Source organism: Callorhinus ursinus, unplaced genomic scaffold (genome assembly GCF_003265705.2).
Source record: "Callorhinus ursinus isolate GAN/ISIS: 27379988/994484 unplaced genomic scaffold, GSC_fseal_2.0 scaffold138, whole genome shotgun sequence".
NCBI lineage: Eukaryota > Metazoa > Chordata > Mammalia > Carnivora > Otariidae > Callorhinus > Callorhinus ursinus.
Genome location: NW_027397200.1, coordinates 200,656 through 220,645, shown reverse-complemented (window position 1 = coordinate 220,645; position 19,990 = coordinate 200,656). Strand labels below are relative to the sequence as shown.

Below are 19,990 nucleotides of genomic sequence, written 5' to 3'. Positions count from 1 at the left end.
GAAAGGGGATTGCTCTGGGCTGAGGCCCTGGTTATTGTGTTGCTTACCCTCACCACATGTGTCATTCCCAGAATTCAGAGGTAGGAGCGAGGGACAGGGCTGAATATGGCTGGCCTGTGACTGAGAAAAAGGCATCCCTGGAATTGGTCACTTTTCCCTTAGGTTACAAGATACAGATCCTGCCAGCTTTCCCCCCAGCCTCACCTGGGAAGCACAACCTGCCTCTGAGGAGATTTCTCACTTTGGAAGGTAGTATGGTAAAGGGAAATGTTTTGTCATCACAAAGATGTGGACTCGAAGTGAGCTTTACACTCAGCTGTGAGGCCCAGGCCAATTGTGTCACCTCAGTGGGAGAAGTGGTCTGTTTCTTCCCCTTGAAGAATGAGAAGAAAATTCTCACTGAGGTGTGGAGAGAACTGACCAGTGAGATGGTATATACAAAGCCCCTGGCATGGGAAACTGAACTTAGAAAGCCAGGACATAAAGGTACTCAAGAACCTGGTCAGTGCTTGGAGTCCTCACCCCCATCTGCTATGGCCCATGTCTTGTTCTTCCATCCTGCTGTGTGATGCAGCGGGCTTGAGAAGGAAAGAGAGAGTTAAAGGAAAGGAACACAAATATCTTTGAAGGCAAGTAGATTTATAGGACCCTTCCCCCCACCCCATTCCCAAACTGGGCCCCAGAGCCCACAAATCACAGTAGGAGCCAGATGTGCCTTTTGCAGCACTGAGTATAAGTGCCGGATGTGGCACAAAATGTGCCCAGTGTCTCAGTTGTCTGGATGAGGAAACCCAGCTCCAGAGAGGGAAGCATCTTACTCAAGATCACACTGAGTTGGTTGCTGGAAGAGTCTAGGATTTTTAATCCCAACTTAGGCCACAATGAGGCAGGACAAAAGGGGAAAAGGACTGAAGACCAATATCAACCTAAACAATTTGGGAACATACTTCTCCCCATTTCCTGTGTCAGTGGTCTTTAACGTGGGTGCCATGAACCTCCTGAGGGTGAAGATGTGTATCTATGTATATTCCTCATCACCTCAATACTACCAGTGGTAGTATTGTGCACCAGTGGTACAGAACCACTAGCTGTTCTGCATCTTTTTTGCCTCCCTGAAGTTTATAAAGAATCCCCAGTACAGTGGTGTCCTAAATGTTTTTACGTGGGCCATTGCCTGGTCCAGACATGAGCTCACCACATGATTTTGAAGTAGGCCCTCAACACTCTCCTACCTCATTTGCCTCAACTTAAAAAAAATGCAGTTGATAAATAATTTAGTGCCTCCTATTTAAAGCACATGTTGGGCTGAAACAAGGAAGGAGAATCAGGTGGCCTGTCATGTCTCCTCTGGGCATGGTGGCCTGTGACCCACCACCCCTCCTACAACCCTGTGTGGGCATTACTGGAGGCAGGGAAGTGAGGGGGTAGCGGACCCTTCTGAAGGAGCCCACAAGCTCTCTAGTGGCACCTGCTCCCAGGGAACAGGGTGAGCCACATTCTGCACCATTCGGCTTTATCAGAGCCACTACCCTATAATATGCAGAGGGACCAGCCGAGTGAATCAGAAGAGTCTGGGAACTTTTATGATCTGAACAAAGGAGATGGTTATTTGATGGGAATGGGGGGGGAAAAGCATGTCCTGCACACACCTGACTCTCTTCTGCTGACCCTATATAATTACACCCTGGCTCCCAATAATGATAGCTGCAGAAATTTAAAATCTTAAATCTTAGATGGCATTCAATCAGATTAGCCCCAGTCTCACTGGAGGGCTGGGGATGGTTAAGGAAACTATTTAGGCACCTCATCTTAAGATGTAGGATGGGACAATCTCACAATCTCCCCAAAGCTGTCCAGGCTACAACCCCAGATACTGGGCCACTAGGGTTGATTTTTGAGGACTTGGACCCCAAATACTCCCACTCTGTATCTAGGAAAATATAGTCCACCTAAGGTCACTCAATCACCTGGCTGGGCCACTGCCACCCACAGAAGATGTAAGACTAGATGGATTATAAATTATAACCTAATCAAGGAGGAAGAGCCCCCCCCCAACTGCCCCGTTCCTGCCCCACCACACAGATATGCATCCACGTACTTACAAAGTCATATAGATGTCCAGGCTAATCATTCATGAGTATCACAGAACGTCAAAGCTGCAATAGACCTAGCTTGACTCCTAGGCTACCTTTCCTATTTTAATAATGATGAAAAGCGAGGAAGGGTCAGAGGCTTGCCTAAGGTCACATACCTTGTTAGGGACAGAGCCAGATCTCAGGACCTCTGTGCAGTACACTGTCTACTACATCCCAGGAAGTAGAAAAGCATAAGAAAAGATGGAGCCCCAGGGGGACAGAGTAAAGGAGATGGAATAAGAACTGAGAGAATCAGAAAGGCTTAATGAGGGAGCTGAGTCCTGAACAGAGTCAGATGGCACTAACATTCTGTAAGTAGCTTGATGGTCCTAAGTGTTGGTGCATATGTTCTCAAATTTATTCCTCACAAGGAATCCATGAAATAATGTTATCCCTTCCCAACAAGAGGAAATCAAGGGTCTGAGAAGCTAAGTAGCTTATCCAGGATACACAAACTCTTTGTAATTGAGTCAACCCCAGGTCAGTTGAGGTCCTGGGCCCAGTTCTTTTCCCATGCATCACCAAGAGCTGGTCTTTGACTGAGGGGTTGACATGACCAGTGAGTAGATACTTAAATGAGTGAGTGCTAAGTGGGATTTTACGTCTTCATATGAGACTTCCCAACAGCTTCAGGTGTTGAGAAGGTGTATTAATTTTCTATTGCTGCTGTAACAAGTTACCATAACTCTAGTGGCTTAAAATAACAGAAGTATATTATCTCAGAGTTCTGGAAGTCAGAAGTCTGACATAGGTCTCTCTGGGCTAAAATCAAAATGGGGGTGCCTGAGTGGCTCAGTTGGTTAAGCGTCTCTCTTTGGCTCAGGATTTGATCTCAGGGTCCTGGAATCGAGTCCCACATCAGGCTCCCTGCTAGCGGGGAGTCTACTTCTCCCTTTCTCTCGGCCTGTCTCCCCTGATTGTGCACTCTCTCTCTCTGATATAAATAAATAAAATCTTTAAAAAAATTTTTTAAATAAAATCAAAATGCCAACAGGGCTATATCTCCTTCTGGAGGCACTAGGGCACAATCTGTCCACTTGCCATTCCCAATTTCTAAAGGTTGTCCACAACCTTTAGAAATTCCTGGCACACGGTCTCCATCTTCAAAAGCAACAATAGCCAGTCAAATCTTTCTCACATCACCTCACTGTGACACTGGCTCTTCTGCCCCCTTTTCCACATTAAAGGACCCTGGTAATTACACTGGACTCACTTCACTGTCATCAGCTCACTGTGAGGCAGAGAGAGAGAGTCCTTTGAGAGAAGTTGAACTCTGACCTCTCCCTAACTGCATTCACCCTCCTCCATGAGAACATGACCTGCTTTCTCCATTGTTCAGCACATCCCTATTTGGTCTCCTCCTGAGGCTCAGCCAAAGACATAGAAATGCATGTAGCCCAAGCAAGGTCAGCTCATACATCCTGTTGTAGAAAACTTCTGGAAGTTTCAACCAAGCAGTGTCCCTCCCTCAGCATCTCACCCACCACTTTCCTGAATTAGCCTCAGACTCTCCTCTCAGCAGCACTCTAACAAGCATTCCTTCTTCCAGGCTGCCTGTAACACCATTGCCCACCCTCCTTGCCCGGTAATTCCTACTGCACAGCAAAACACAACACAGACACTCCTCCCCCAGAAGCCTTTCAGGACCTTCCGTCCATTCAAGACTGATGAAGGGGCCTTCTTCTGGAGCATGGGGGCTTACCTCTGCCAATCTTCTCCATGAGACTATGGAGCACTTGAAAGCAGGGTCATGAATGACTGAAAGAATGAATGAATAACCCCAGTGATGGAGAATTTCTTATCTGCTAGGACTCCACAGAGTTGCCTTGTTTCTTAGACAACATTTTATACCAAAGATGGAGACGAAGAGGGAGAGGAGAAATGGAAAGAGGAAGGAAAATGAGGAGAGCCCCCCAATCCTACACCTGATTCCCAGAGTCTCCAAATGACCTTGTCCCTTCAGATACACCATAGGTCTTCCAAATCCCTCTCCTTATCCCACCCAGTCCCACTCTCACCTAGCTCCCAGAAGCCAGCCTGTGACCACTTCCACCACTGCCTCTTATAAGACACTGATGGTGCCTACACTAGTGCTACATCAATCCCTAAAGACCAAAATGTCACCTGGTCTGTCCCTAGCTCACATTTTAAAAACTATTTGGGGGATCAAGCATCCAAAAACTGTATAAACCTTCAAAGGAACATCTGATTTTAGCCAAATGCTATACTTAAGAAAATGACCTAAACACACTTCTTCAAGTTAACGGGGACACCATCATCTTGAAAGTCGCTGGGGTTCAACCAACTTTAGCAAACAAGCACAGGCCACCACTTTATGGCCTAAGGGCTTCTTTTATAACAAATGTTTTCCCATCCTCCAATACATGAGATCCTCCTCTACTCCCAATTACTTCCTACATTCACCTTCTTTATTCCTTAATTAATGCATTCACTCCATTAATGGTCATTGGTCTTCCACTTATTAGTCCCCTACCCTCTAGAAACCTACAACTCAAGGTAGTAATAAGATCTTACACATAAGATAACTGGAATTCCTAATAACTATAGTAAATATCATATAAACAGCACCAACAATAGACACTATAGGAGTTCAGAAGGAGGTGAATTCATTTCTGGTTTAATGTAATCAGCAAAGGCTCTTGCAAGGCAGACTTGAATGGAAACTTGCAGAATGTTTAGGGTTTCACAAGTCACAGAGAGAGAGAGAGAGAGAGAGGACACACAAGACAGAAGTGGCAGCCCACACAGAGGCTCGGAAGTGAGAAAACTGGGTGTGTTTGCTTTGAAACTTTTCCTTTCATCCCCCATGGTTTTTATTGACCTAAGTTTTAAGAAAAGTTTTTCCAGAAGACAAGGAGGAAAACCAACCTTGTTCCATCCTATTTTCTTGGTCACTGTGAAAACTCTGTAACTCCACTTTTAGAAATGTCATAAATCAAAGTTGAGAAGATGAAGATTACCTGCATTCTCCCTCCCATTTTCTTCCATCGTACTTCACAACCTAAGAGTAACAAATTACTCCAATTTCCCTAAAGACTTCTATGTAGGAAAATCACTCTCTCCGGGTCCTTTGTGTGCTTGGGGTCTTAGGACAAGCCATCTTGGGAAGTGTGACTTTCCAGGGTCAATGAAGAGACATCAGTGGAAATATCTGAAATGGCCCATACACGTCCTTGATCCAGACAGACCCCAGGTCTTAGGCATAAAGTCTTCCCATGGGTGAAGACAAGATGAGTAAGGTGGATCTTATCTCTCACCACATCCTGAACCAGTTTGGGCAGATAAGGAACCCAGTCCCAGTTTAACAGACTGAGATAACGTTTTATGAACATTCTTTTGCTGCTACCTCTAATGATAGAGATCTGAGAGGAGCCCCTCCCTGCTGAGGTCTGGTGAGGACCCAGCGGCCCAAATGGAGGCTGATTAACAGGCATCCCAAGCAGTGACTCAAACCATGGGCAATTTCAGAGGAAGCTCGTTATGGTGACTCCACAATTAGGACATCAGCCCACGTGGCCAGTCAGTTACTGTAGGAGGCAGGACCAGGCACTGTATAAAAGTCCCTACCTTGCTGGGCCCTGCAATCCACGTCCTTTGTTGAGTCTTGTTGAAGACAGGTAAGTGGTGACATCTGTGCCTTCTCTCCCTCTCCCTTGCTTCTCTGTCTTCAGGAGGCTGTTCTCTTCCTCCACTGGACTGTACTTTCCACTGATTTTTAGTGGTTTGCCATTTCTTGGGCCTCTCACACCATCCTGTGTATTCTGTCTAGTCTCTTATACCTGATTTTCAAAAAGACTAGCCAAACAGATGAAAAGGGAAAACCTGTGGTAGAACTGGGTGTCAGATATGACTGGGCTATGGGTATCAATACAAAAGCTATGAGAATATTCCCACCTAGGAGATGGGTGTCAGAGGGAGCTGAAGTGGGGATAGAAAAGAGAAAAGGATAAAAAACAGCAAACAAATAAGTTCTTATGGTTTATAATCATTCACTCCCCATTTCCTTCTACCAACCCATCATCTCCCAGTACCCAGCCTGGTACTGTTACTGTAGTTAATTTCAAATCTTGTGTTTGTTTCAGGTTCTGTTACCCACCCTAGGATGTCCTTTAATGATCAGCAGTGCAAGCAGCCATGTGTGCCTCCTCCATGTCTTCAAAAGGCCCAAGAGCAGTGCCAGGCAAAGGCTGAGGAGGTGTGCCTCCCCCCATGCCAGGACCCCTGCCAAGAGAAGTGCCCAGTGCAAGTTCAGGAGGTATGTCTTCCTCAGTGCCAGGAGTTGAGCCAAGAGAGTTGCCCACAGCAAGGCCAAGACCAATGCCCACCTCAGTGTGTGGAGTCATGTCAGGAGCTATCTCAGACAAAATGTGTGGAAGTTTGTCCACAAAAAGTCCAGGAGAAGTGCTTACCCCCTGGCAAGGGAAAGTAGCATCTCATAATGTCATCTGGGGTCAAGAAGAAGATGGCCAACAGATGAAAACCTAACCCAAGCCCGTGCTATGGTAACATTCACCTGTGGGTACCTCTGTGTGCACCTGTTCTTGCTTCCTGGCTTCTTCAGTATTCCAGGACTGGGTCTGTTGTCTCTGAAGGCATTTCTCTCTGTGTTTCATCAATCTCTGTGAATAATTATTGTTCTCAGCAGTCTAGTAGAAGGTTTCAACTGTAAGAATAGTGCAGTTGTTCAGCTCCCATGGGGCACGAACTCATCCAGCCCTGAGTGTATAACAGCCAAGGATGCTTCCATTCATCATTCAGAGCTTCAGCCTCTCACTCGAACCTCAAAACATGCTGACTTTTGATGGACATTGCTCTGATCACCACCACCACCACCATGGATACCGAGAAGAAGTTGGTGGTGTTATGGAAATAAAAAATTGGGTTGCTTTGTCTATGCATCCTAAACAGGAACAGCAAATGATTGGATATTGGAATGTTAGTTGTGCTTTTAGAAAAATGAAACAAAAGTATATAAATGATTGAATCCAAACAGCCAATAAGGACAAATGAGATGGGATGTCTGGGGTCCTGGTTGATCTTTGTGCTTGATGGCTGGTCTGCTTGGGCCCTATAATTTCACATACATTCTTTAGAGACGTGATTTATGTCTGTGGGGTGCAGGCTAGTCTGCTCTCCAGCTTCATTGCTTTCTTCTCCCTGGTGAAGGTAAATACAGAATAAAGCTGATTCCAAGGTTGATGTCTGACTTGATGTGTGCTCTTTCTTCCCCACTGCCCAACCATAGTCCATCCCTGTGATGATTACGTTTCCCTTTTTTTTTTGGACAAGCTGGAGTAGGAATGAAAAACAGACCTCACAGGTGCATAGAATAGCAAAGTTGACAGAGGCCTCCTGGAAGGTCACCTGGATTATTCCACCCCCACCCACAATGCATCATGGGCTCACCTACACACACATTTCCCACCTGGGAGAATCCATCAGGACCTGGGAACTGCCCACACTCAGAACTTCATATCCAAATTCTTGCCAGTATGGTTTCTTTCCTCTCTGATCCTTGCTTTTGGAGGAAAGGGCTCAAATGGGGAGGAGGAGAGTTGTATGGTAGAAGGGGTCCCCAATGAATCCATGATATCTTACAAGCATAGTATCCCTGTCAGAAGGAGCAACTAAAAATGCTTCTGAGATAAATAGACTCAAGGACTAAAATTGTCCTGCCATCCCAGATTTCAGGAAAGCCAGTCAGCCTGGGTCACCTCCTTGCACCATGTTGCCCCACTTCCTCTCACTGAAAGGGTCCAGCAGAAGCAAGACTTACTAACATGAAAGAACATGTAGCTGCTTCCTCAGTGGTGCCCTGAGGTCTGATCTGGACCTTACGTTAAGGGCTGGCCTCCTAAGAGCTAAACTGGCCCCTCATTCACTCCCCTGGGCCCCCTTTCTGAGTCAGACCATATGGGTATGCCCAATGGAGAGCTGCTTGGCTGATCTGAGAGCCTTGCAGCACTGGAGTCACCCAAGTCTCTTAATCTTAGAGATTTTCTAAGGCAAGAGAAGAGGGGACAGGCGGCAACTTGGGGGAAGATTTCAAGCAACGACCTGAAGCCCTGAGAACTCACTCACTCTGCAAATGGCAAACATGGGCCCCGAGCTCTATGCATATTCTCTGAGGAAATCCTGGCAGCAGCTCAAGGGGTCCATGTGTTGCCCCTTTATGTTTATTAGGGAACTGGTCTGGCCTCACAAAACAAGTAAGTGGTGAAGTCAAGATTCTAACTGGAGTCCCTCTTGACTCCAGAACAGAGTTCTTACTTGCATGAGGAAGTGCCTGTGGCACACAGGAAAGATTTCCTGAGCTGTCTTCACATCATTCATTCATCCACCTACCAAATGCCAAGTGCTGTGCCAGATGCTGGAGAGACAGTGGTGAACAAGCAGGCAGCATCCCTACACAGAGCTAGAGAGCTTCTTTCCACAGGCCACATGTGCCTAGGGGACCTCTCCAAAACCTGGACATCCCAAGTCCCTGAACAGCTCCAGGTGCCTGAATCACAGTTCTTTTGCCTCCCTGCTTAGTTGGAATAAGTTATCTCTTCCAATTTCTAACTTTGGAATAAACTCATACTCCCCCAGGGCCACAACCTGCAAAGAGGCTCCAGAGAGCCTTCCTAGCAGTAGAGCTTTTAACTGGGCTGACGGAGGTCATGACACTTCCCCAGCCTGGCTCAAGCCCAAGAAATGTCTTTGTTCTCCAGCACTAAAGGCGTGCACAGATTGGAGTCCAAGATGGGACACTCAGACGCTGAGCAGAACTGCTGGGCAGACAAGCAGAGAGAGTCTAGCAACATCAGAGAAAGGACAGCCTGCTGATTATAGGGGAGGCCTCAGGAGATGGGAAGGAGACACACCTACAGATTGTAGATGAAGGAACAAACGTCAAGGAGCCAGAAGGCCTTCATCAAACTCTGCCATGAGAACGACCACACCTTCCTCGTGCTCACAGAGCTCTGACCCAAGCCCTGCCCATACTGTTGCTGAGGGAATCAGGGCCCTAATGACATGGGCCTAGGACATGGAACAGTTAAGATCAAGCCTTTCAGAAAGAGGGATAGGGACATTACCAAGATGAGTCTGGATTTAGAAATTCTAGTTGACAATCCCTAAGGAAAAAACAAAACTGGAGCCCATAGTTTGAATATACTCCTAGACCAAACACCCATAGCTGCATAACTGAAATTTACAACTATCCTGATTTCCCCAAAATGTGGGCTCTGACCATAAGTGAACTTAAGCTTTCTTCACGTCAGCATGACCTCACAGTTTCCTGAGCCTATCGGCTACAAACAAGTAATTTATGCAACACTGTTCCCCTAAAAGGAATGTAGGCATCTAGTGGTTAATCATTAATAGAGATCAATGTATTCATAATTTATCAACTGAGCTGTAACCCTCATTCTGTGAGCTTATTGCCACTTTCAGCTTGAAATCTTCCAGTTTTGTGAACTATTCTTTTGTTCTTTTCTCTTAACTTGATTTGATCTCAGTTTTGACACAGTTAACTCAATATGTGACAAGAGTGTACCTCTGGGCTCCACGTGTCAAGAGGAAATGTGTCAAGAAAACAGACATTTATGGAGAACCTGCTCTGTGCAAGGCACCACACCAGGCTCTGGAGACCCTGGTGGAAGGCACCCATGTTGATAGCACAATGGCCTGAAGACTTTCATATTAGAAACTGTTGAAATTTATTTAGACTAGGAAAGAAAATACCCAAGGGAGCAGGATAGCTCTTCTCAATACTTTAAGTGCTTTTGTGAGGGAGGGATTGGATTTCTGTGAGGTTCCAAAGGACACAGTTGGGACTGATAGACAGAAGTTACCAATTTGGTTCAGTTTAAGAACTTTCTTATGATGAGATCTGTTTGCTGGTGACAGGAGCTTCCCCTGGACGTGCCACATTCCCATGAACTGGAGGAATGCAACTAGGGAGTGATAGTAAGTGTAAGCGCTAAGCCTCTTTCCAACCTGTCTGGCACTAAGACTCAACTAGCTCATCTAGGTCTCCCAGGCAAAATTGGGACCCAGGGGCAGAGGAGCCTAATAGGACAGCAAGACTCAGAAGGCCAGACCCTGAGGTCAGAAGACGGAAAATTACTTATGGCTTGAGACTAAAGGAAAGGAAGAGGTAAGTGATGGGAAGTGGCTCCCCCAAATTTAGGTGTTTTCTTAGTATGTTTTTGGGGTCCCAAACACTTCATCCCTGAGTGGCACCTTACAGTAACTCCTTACCAACTTCCAAATCCAATCTTCCCAGTCCAGGTTTAGAACACCTCTCTTCCCTTTATTCCTTGCTTCTTTGCCTTCAGGATCTCTTTTCTCTCCTGGACCAGAGTGGTCCACTGTTCCATGTACCTGTGCTCTGATAACCCATCACAGCCTCCTTTCTACCTGTACCTGCCTCTTTCCCTCTCACTCAGGATTCTCCCTCTGCTTGTGTCTATCAGCCCATGGGTTTAAAACTCACCTCCTCCCAGAAATCTTCCATGTCAAAGAGCCAGCAGGTGCACCTACACAGGTTCTGAGGGGTCTGTTTCCCCCTTGCAGCTACCTTGTATGTAATTATCTGTATCTCCTGTTGACATATGAGCCCTAGATGTCAGCCCTTGGGCCTTGCTGTGCTCTTTGCCTGTCTTCATGGGGCCGACGACACTGAAGTCTTAGGTACTCTCAGAGTCAGCCAACCAGCATGACCTCTGAGGCAGAAACAAAAGGGGCTTCTTTTATTGATAGGGTGACCAACCATCCTGGTTTGCCTGGGACTGACGGGGTGTCCAGCATGCAGGACTTTTGGTGTTAAAATTGGGTTAGTCCCCAGAAAACCAAGACAAGTTGGTCACCCTGACTGTGTACCTGCCTGTATAGGACATGACGTTTGGTGCTATGGGAACACAGAGGGAAAGCAGATGAGACTGTATGCTGGAGGAATTCACAACCCAAGGTTGGAATGGGCAGAACTTTCTGAAAAACTGTGTACCCAGAAGGCTTAGTGCCACTGCCTGCCCTCCTCCATAGCCCCATTCTGGGTGTGCGTATGTGTATGTGTTGGGTGAGGGACACTAGATCAACGGGCAGGTCCCCAGACTAACTCTGTGTAAGCAAAAACTGTCAGGTCCTCAGCCAGAGAAGTAGTATAGTGGGGGATATCCCCACGTCCTCCCACTCCATCATTAACCTCAAGATGTCTTGGCCAGTGGGCAGCAGGCCTGAACTTACCCATTCCTGCTCTTTCTTCTCTCCCATGGACATTTGCCTCTCACCTAGAGGTGGTTGGAAGAAGAAGGGGTGGGCTGGCAGGGCTCTGCCTCTCCCACACTCAACCTATCTGGTACCAACTAGCCTTCCTTCAAAAGCCCTGGGAACTGCTTTTCTTTTTTCAACAGCACCATCTACTGGCCACAGAGGCACTCCTAGCCTGGCTGTATGTCAGAGAGGACCATATATGGAGCTGGCCAATGCTAGGTGCTGGTGGAGGCAAGAGCAGACATGTAGCATCTAATAGAATAGGAGGAAGGCTTAATGAGCAAGACAAAGTTAAATAACTTACAGGGTGGGGGAAATAGGCATAAACTCAGGAATCAGACTGTGGGGATTAAAACCTAGACTCATCACTTATGATCTTCCCTTAAAAAAAAAAAAAAACTTACTGAGATTCTTGTAGGTACCAAGCACTGTTACTGTTGCAAGCACTGAAGATACAGGAGTGAACTAGATGCATAGAGTTCCTGTCTCCCAGAGCCTACATGAATTGGAGGAGACAGACAAAAAGCACCTAAGCAAATGCATAAATAAGAAAATGTAGGAAATAAAACAGGGAGACAAGATACTCTGGTGAGGAGCGGTGCTCTTTAGTTGGGAAAAGCCACTCTGAACAGGTGACATTTGAGTGTAATCATGAAGGACCCAGAGGAGCCAGCCATGTAGGGATTGGGGATCAGGGACAAGTATTAGCGGAGTGATAAGCAACTGCAAGGAAGCTCTGCAGGCAGTGGCCTCTGGAATATCACTCCAGACACACTACATTTGAAGGTGGACACTGACCAACTTTAGTCCATTCAAATGAATGTGAGAAAAAGGGCAAGGCCTCCGGGCACCATGTTGTGTAGGTGGTGACTGAAAGATGGGAGCATTTCATCCAGAGATGAGAAAGATTTACAAGGTAAAGGTCTTTAAATCTTTCCAATGTGACTCCAGAGGGAAGAGCATGTATCCATGAGTTTAGGATACAGAAAGATAGGTCATAACAGGAATCAAATGGCCGAGCAGTAAAATGGACTGTTTGTACCGTAGTGAGTTCCCCATCACTGAAAATGTGCAAGAAGAGGCCAAATGACTAGCCAAGGTAAATACGAAGTTTGGACTAGATTTTTTTTAAATCCTGCATCAACACAAATTGAACAAACCTTTTCTACAATTTTAAAGAGAAAAGAGTTTTATTTGAGCCCTAGTTAGGACAGCTGCCCAGGATACGCAATCTTCATAAAGAAGAGTGCTCCAGGGAAGGAATATTTGGTATAAGGTTATATAAGCTTTGAGTAAGGGACAGGTGGGGCAAGGTGAGGAAGAGTAGGACTACAGGATCAGGCTCACAGAAGTCCCAAAAATGAGGAGGTAGAAGGAAACCAGAGAGAAGAGAAGGAACCTGACCACCCTGCTTTAAGTGTGAGAGGTAGGGTCTTGTTATAACAGCTACTTGTGACCAAAAAAGAATTACCGGACCCTAAAAAGGGTGTAAGCCATTAAAGGTGTTATCACTAATCCTTACTCAGTGGTGCTGACAGTAGAGATGTTAAAAGGATTGAAGTTCCCTGGCCAGCCTTCAATAAAAGACCAAACTTATAAGCCCTCAGTGGCAGCCCTGTGGGGACCCATCTCACTACTGAGAGATTTTTCTGTATCCTCGCTTAATAAAACTCTATCACTTTACTCACTCTCCTTTGTCATCAAGATTCATTCTTCCACTCCATGAGACAAGAACCTCGCTTTCCCGCTTCAGGTTTTTTACATAGTCACAAATCATCATGACAGAGGACATTCCAGAAAGCTACAGATGTTATATTATGTTTTTAGTATGTGCAAGACCATGGCTTTAATCTGATAGGAACCAGGGAGGTTTTTTTGGTTTTTCCCATCTTTTTTTGGAATGCTCCTTGTTGGTTATTTTTTTTTTTAATAATGAGGATGTACAATGTGTGATTGGGGCAAAATAGAGCCCATGCTTTGAGGTTTTGCCATCAAAAGTCATTTTGATCTTGGTAAACATGGAAGTATAACTTCCCTGGGAACCCAGGAATAAGGCCCACAAATGTTGAAAGTTGAAAATTTCCTTTATCACTTGTAAGTCCCCTCTACTCTTGCACTTGAATCACTTGTATGTTGCTCTGAATATGGTGAAAACAGCTTTTGCCAGCCAGTCACTGAAGGGACATTTGTCCCAGAGTCCTAGGACCAAGAACATGCCACATCAGGGTAGAAAGCTGGGTGTCAGATACAGAACAAGCTTTTACTCAAACCCGGGGCAGACCCTAGCAAAGATAAGTGGGAAGTCCTCATCTCCTCTCTCAGTTTGCTTCCTGCCCCCTTTCCCTGTCACAGCACTGGAAATGGGAACTTCTTCCTCTACAGTGGTCTGAGGAAAAAGTAGTCCAAACTATTCAGGAAAATATCCTAGTCTTCCAGAGCCTTGAAACTCTTTATGTTGCACTCCCTGATAACAAAAATATACTTGTGTATGACCTATAAATATATGAAGAAGGTGTTCAACCTCATTATTCATCAGAGAAATACAAATTAAAACCTCAGTGGAACACCACAACCCACTGGCATGGCTAGAATTAGGTTGGTGAGGTTGTGGGAGTGCAAATTGGTGCAACCACTTTGGAAAACAATTTGGTAATCAATGTGGTTTTGGAGCAGTGTTGCTGGGGTCTGGAGCCGACGGCCAAGAAAGAATTCTTGAGACATCTTTGGTGCAAAAAGGTGTTTTTTTTAAAGCACAGGGACAGGACCCATGGGCAGAAAGAGCTGCACTGAGCTTGTGAGGAACAGTTGATTATATACTATGGGGTTAGGGGAAGTAAGGAGAAAGGGAGGTTTTCAAAAGAACTTTCATATGTTAAAGAAGAATCACAGGATACAGGAGGCCTTGCCATTGTTAAGGTTATTTTTTTCCTCTAGCAAAGCATTAACATTAAGATAGTTGGGAGTTTCCTGGAAGACTGTCACACATATCCTACCCAGGAGCGGGATGGGGGGAGGTTTGCTGGGTGTCAAGTTATGGTTTGTCTTCAGCTAGCCTTCTGCTCCCTCGTCAGAAGCCATTTCTTGTGATCTCCTTATTTGCTGCAAATAAAAGTTTTCTTTGTGCTACAACTCAACCTGGTGCCGTTTCTGACTCACTAAGGAATGAATTTAGTTACAATGTGTATGAATGATATACAACTACACACAGCAGTATGATTGAATCTCACAGATATAAATTAAGTAGAGGAGAGGAAATAGACACACAAAGTGCACTAGGATGAACCTTGTGAAGTTGCCTTTATGGAGATCAAAAACTGTTGAATATTGACAATTTCATGGTTCAGATAAAGCATACTCTTTTTATATCATTTATATAACCTATAGAAACTAGCAAAGCAAACCTGTGTTGTAGGGGTCAGGATAGTAGTTATACTTGAATTGAGGGCAGGATGGTGGTAACTGGAAGGCGGCAGGAAGGAGGTTTGTGTGTCCCTTCTGTTTCTTAATCTGGGGGCTGCTTACCTGGTTGTGCTATCTGTGAAAATTTGTTGAACTGTGCACTTAAAATCCATTTTTACTGGGCGCTTGGGTGGCTCAGATGGTTAAGCGTCTGCCTTCAGCTCAGGTCATGATCCCAGGGTCCTGGGATCGAGTTCTGCATCGGGCTCCCTGCTCCTTGGGAGCCTGCTTCTCCCTCTGCCTCTCTCTCTCTGTCTCTCATGAATAAATAAATAAAATCTTTAAAAAAAATCCATTTATACTTTTCTGAATGTATACTTTAATAAAAAGTTTAAAATCCTGAGTTCATCATATAATAAATATATATTATTTACAAGAAATAGATACATACTATCATTGGAACATATAAATTATAAGCAAACACAAAATGTAGACAATTTTAAGGGATAAAATAAACACAGAAAAACATCCAAATATTTTGCTCCTGGTCCCAGTGGATGGTTTTATGCCCCCTCAGTGGATGAGCAGCTCCCTCTGGAGACTTTTTGTAGCGGTGTTCTGGGTTATTTAGCAGCTCCATGACCCTGGGCAAATCTCCTGGTCTAGATTCTGCATCTGTGAAACTGAAATGCTGACCACTTACCCACCCTTCTCCTACAGGGCTATCCTCAAGATCAAACAAGATATTTGTGAAAGCACATTGTAAATGCTAAATATGAGGGATTATTGATTATTACTGTGATATTATAATTTATAATAAGAAATATATATTTGGTCTTCAATGTCTCTTACACAAAACTTTTAAAACCCTTGGCACTTCCTGAGTAAGAAAGATAATAACGATGTCTTTTGTTGTGTTACTGACACATGACTTTCGGACTGCATCTAAGAATGGGGCTGGTTGCCGGAGGAACCAAACCTGTAATTAGAGTGTTGGAACTCTCAATCCTACCTCACTGAGCTCCGTCCAGGAAGGCGAGTAGAGCTAAAAGCTGAATCACCATAGTGAATGATTTATTCAATCATGCTAATATAATGAGGCTTCTGTGAAACTTAAAAAGACAGAGTTCAGAAAGTCCCCAGGCTGGTGAGCTCGTATGTAGGGAGAGTACCACCTGGACAGGGCATGGAGCCTCCCAGCTCCCTATACATCCCTTCCATCTGGCTGTTTCTGAGTTACATCCTTTTATAATAAACCAGTAATCTAGTAACTACAATGCTTCTCTGACTCTGTAAGCCATTCTCCCAAATTAATCAAACCAAAGGAAGCGATTATGGGAACTTTTGATTTATGACTGGTCAGAAGTACAGGTGACAACCTGGACTAGCTGCTGGCATCTGGGGTGGGTGTAGGGAGGGGGACACAACAGTCCTGGGGGACTGAGCCCTTAACCAACGAAATCTGATGCTATCACCTTCAGGTACATGGTGTCAGAATTGAGTTGAATTGTTAAGACATCCAGCTGGTGTGTGAGAATTGCTTGTTAGTGTGGGAGAACCTCTACCACATTGGAACTGGGATCCAGAATCATCCTTTAATTACAATTAGTACAGAGTTAGGATTAGCAGAGTCACATTAAGATAGTGTTACATGCTAATGAAGGGGGCAATCTGATAAAATAGTTTTAAATTCTGTTAGAAGTAGCTCAAAATTTCTGGAAGAACTTCCCCCAATCACTAGAATTGGCAAAACTACCTGCCAGGAACATTGCGCTTATTTCTATACCAAGTAGAAAGCAGAGGTGATAGGTAGATAGATAGATAGATAGATGATAGATAGATAGATAGATAGATAGATAGATAGATAGATAGATGATAGATAGATAGATAGATAGATAGATAGATAGATAGATAGATAGATGATAGATTGATAGACAGAAAATTGTAATACTGGCAAATAATATGTGGCAGAAATTTTCTAAGCACTTAATATACATTAACTATTACAACCCTTTTAAAGACCAAAAGAAATAGGTCATCTTACTATCACTATTTTATAGACAAGAAACTAAGGCTCAGAGAAGTTAAGTAACTTACTTAGGGTCTCAGAGATAATACCTGAGAAAGCAGAGCTTCAAATCCAGATTGCCTAGTTCCAGAGTCTATATTATACTTAAAATAGATGACTTCCATATTACCTTCCAAAGCTGAAGCTAACATTTATAATCTCTTCCCATTCAGTAAAGCTCAGTCTGATATCAAATAAACTTCCTTCTTTAATCTATTATTCAACAAATATTTTTGGACACCAATTACATGCCAGGCACTATACTTTGTTTTGGGTATGTCAGACACTGATGGGTCCCAGACCCCACAACAATAAGGTTATCTTGGTGTGGGGACATCATTGCCAGGGTGAATATGTACATGCATATGTATATACTTGTTTATACAAATAAGCATGCACCTACCTGTGTGTCCCACTATACCTCAAACAACGTGTATACGATGTTCAATTTTATTCAGCGTGCAATGGGAATGGAACCAAACCAACATGAGTTCATTCCTTGGTGAATCACAGAAAGTGCACCAGGCAAGTTGTCACATGAAGAAAACTTTATTTGCAGCAAATAAGGAGATCACAGGAAATGGCTTCCAAAACCTTGACTCCCCAGGAGAGGGTGGATGGGTTCCTTCTGTTTAAGGTTAGGATGAATATTTTGATAGGAAAGCCTTGTCATTGTGAGTAGAGGTGGGCAGAAGGTGACATATGTGGCTTAAGTAAACATGCCTATGCACACATCATATATTCCGTAAATGAGGCTGGGGCTCCTCCTTGGGCAGAGATTTTAGTATTAATGAGATAAAGGTAATGGTAGATCATTCCAGAGGTCACTCTATGGTCCATCAGTGCAGGCATGAGTTGGACATTTAGCTCAAAACGTCTGGGTGGTCTGGGCCAGCAGGAGGTCTTGTCAGGGCAGTCACCATCACCTGAGGGGTGTTTTGGGATTTCATTTGCCTGAGTTGATGTAAGCTGGAAAGAAGAGTTTAAGGAAAAATATAAGACAAAGGTTAGTGAGTATAAGCAGGTGGGCAATAAGTGTCAGGTCTTGGGGTCCAGCTGGTGACAGGAAGACCCTGAAGGGTTTTAAGCAGAGAAGTAGCATTTGATTTGATTCAAGACCTCGAAAGATGATTCAATCCACAAAGTAGATAAAGGATGATAGACAATGCACGAAAGGACATGTAGTTATGAGAAAAGATGATGGATGGCAGCAGTGGAGACAGAAGAGGATGGGTCTGGGAAGTGTCTTGCAGGAGAAGTTAACAGTGGATTCAATGTGTGGCGTGAAGGATAGGGAAAAATGCAGAAGTACTCCCACGTTTCTGTCTTGAGTCATTGTTGGGACATTTACAGAGAGGTGAAGAGTAGGAAATATTTGAAAACATAAGTCTCAAGTTCAAAGATATTTAGGGCAGAAATAAAATTTGAGAGTCATCATCACATTGACGGTATTTAAAGACATGAGAGTGGCTGAGATCACCCATGGAGAAGAGCAGGGGACACTGCATGGTCAAGTTTGGACAGTAGAGGGGAAGCCTGCACAGCCAGCTGGCTGATAAGAAGCAAACAGTGAAGGTGAGTGGGGTCTCAGGAGACAGGAGAAGAGAGGAGTCTTAGAAAGCAAGGAGAATCAGTTGATTCAAACATCACAGAGGTCACTGGTACCCTTGACAATAGTGGCAGCAGAGAAGCCAGAATAGAATAGGTGGCAGGGGTCTAAGGAATGAAAGGAAGGTGCTGAGGCAAGGATGGTCAGTATGGACTGTTCTTTCAAGGTGCTTGGCTGTGAATGCGAACACAGAAAGGGGGATATAGCTGGAGGGAAAATAGGAGTCAAGGACACTTTAGTTGTTTGGTTTTTCTCAGGATAACTGATAACCAAGAAATGATCCAGGAGAGGGGGGATGACTGAGAATAGAGAAGAATGGGGAAACTGAAGACTGAGGTTCTTAAATAAGAGACCTGACAGCCTCACTGTTTAGGTCTCAGCTCATACTAATTCTTGAGAAAGGTCCTACATTCCTCCCAGCTACCCGCAGACACACACACACACACACATGCACACACACGCGACCATCACCATTATTACCATCAGCATTCTTTTTGCTATGTATTGAGTTTATTATTTTCTTCTTAGAACTTACCTAAAATAATAACAATATTGATAATAATTTTTTTCTATCTCTCCACTCGCCTCCCCTCAGGCAACCACTAGTTTGTTCTCTGTATTTGAGTCTGTTTTTTTGTTTGTCTCTTTTTTGCTTGTTCATTTGTTTTATTTCTCAAATTCCACATATAAGTGAAATCATATAGTATTTGTCTTTCTCTGACTGACTTATTTCACTTAGCATTATACTCTGTAGCTCCATCTATGTTGTTGCAAATGGCAAGATCTCTTTTTTATGGCTGAGTTATATTCCATTGGATATATTTACCATATCTTTTTTACCCTTTCATCTATGGATGGACACTTGGGTTGCTTCCATTTGTATTTATGTAAATAATATTAAAATAACCACAGTGGTATGTATGCCTTTTTGAATTAGTGTTTTTGTTTTCTTTGATAAATACCCAGTAGTGGAATTAGTGGATTATATGGTAGTTTTGTTTTTAATTTTTTAATCCTGTTCTCCACAATGGCTGCACCAATTTACATTCCTATCAACAGTGCACAAGGATTCCTTTTTTTTTCCCACATCCTTGCCAACACTTGTTGTTTCTTGTATATTTGACTCTAGCCATTTTGACAGGTGTGAGGTGATATCTCATTGTGGTTCTGATTTGCATTTCCCTGATGATGAGTCATGCTGAGCATCTTTTCATGGGTCTGTTGGCCAGATAAGAGTTTTTTGTTTGGATGTTTACTGTGATTTTTCCCATTTCAATATGAGCTCCCAGAGGGCATGGATTTGTCAGTGTTGTTCATGACTATATTCATACCATCAAAACAGGAGCAAGTACACAGTGAGTATTAATAAGTATGTGTGAATAGAAGGGCCCATGTGGAGAAAGGAGGAGAACATGTTCTGTTGTAGAGAAGATGAGGAAAAGAGGCAAAAATGCAGGTAGTCTGACTGATTTGGTGGGGGGGAGAAAAGAGGGTTCCCAA

The 19,990-nt window shown here is 44.1% G+C and overlaps 1 protein-coding gene across 1 annotated transcript; it reads left to right on the top strand.

Moving 5' to 3' along the window:
- The first annotated feature begins 6,258 nt into the window (after window positions 1–6,258).
- On the top strand, window positions 6,259–7,075 carry PRR9 (proline rich 9). Its single transcript, XM_025860069.2, has one exon. The coding sequence runs from the start codon at window positions 6,259–6,261 to the stop codon at window positions 6,583–6,585; it is 327 nt and encodes a 108-aa protein (XP_025715854.1). The 3' UTR covers window positions 6,586–7,075.
- The last annotated feature ends 12,915 nt before the right edge of the window (window positions 7,076–19,990 follow it).

What these genes read in the sequence shown, in the direction of transcription:
- PRR9 (XM_025860069.2), top strand. Translation starts at nt 6,259, where the DNA reads ATGTCCTTTAATGATCAGCAGTGCAAGCAGCCATGTGTGCCTCCTCCA.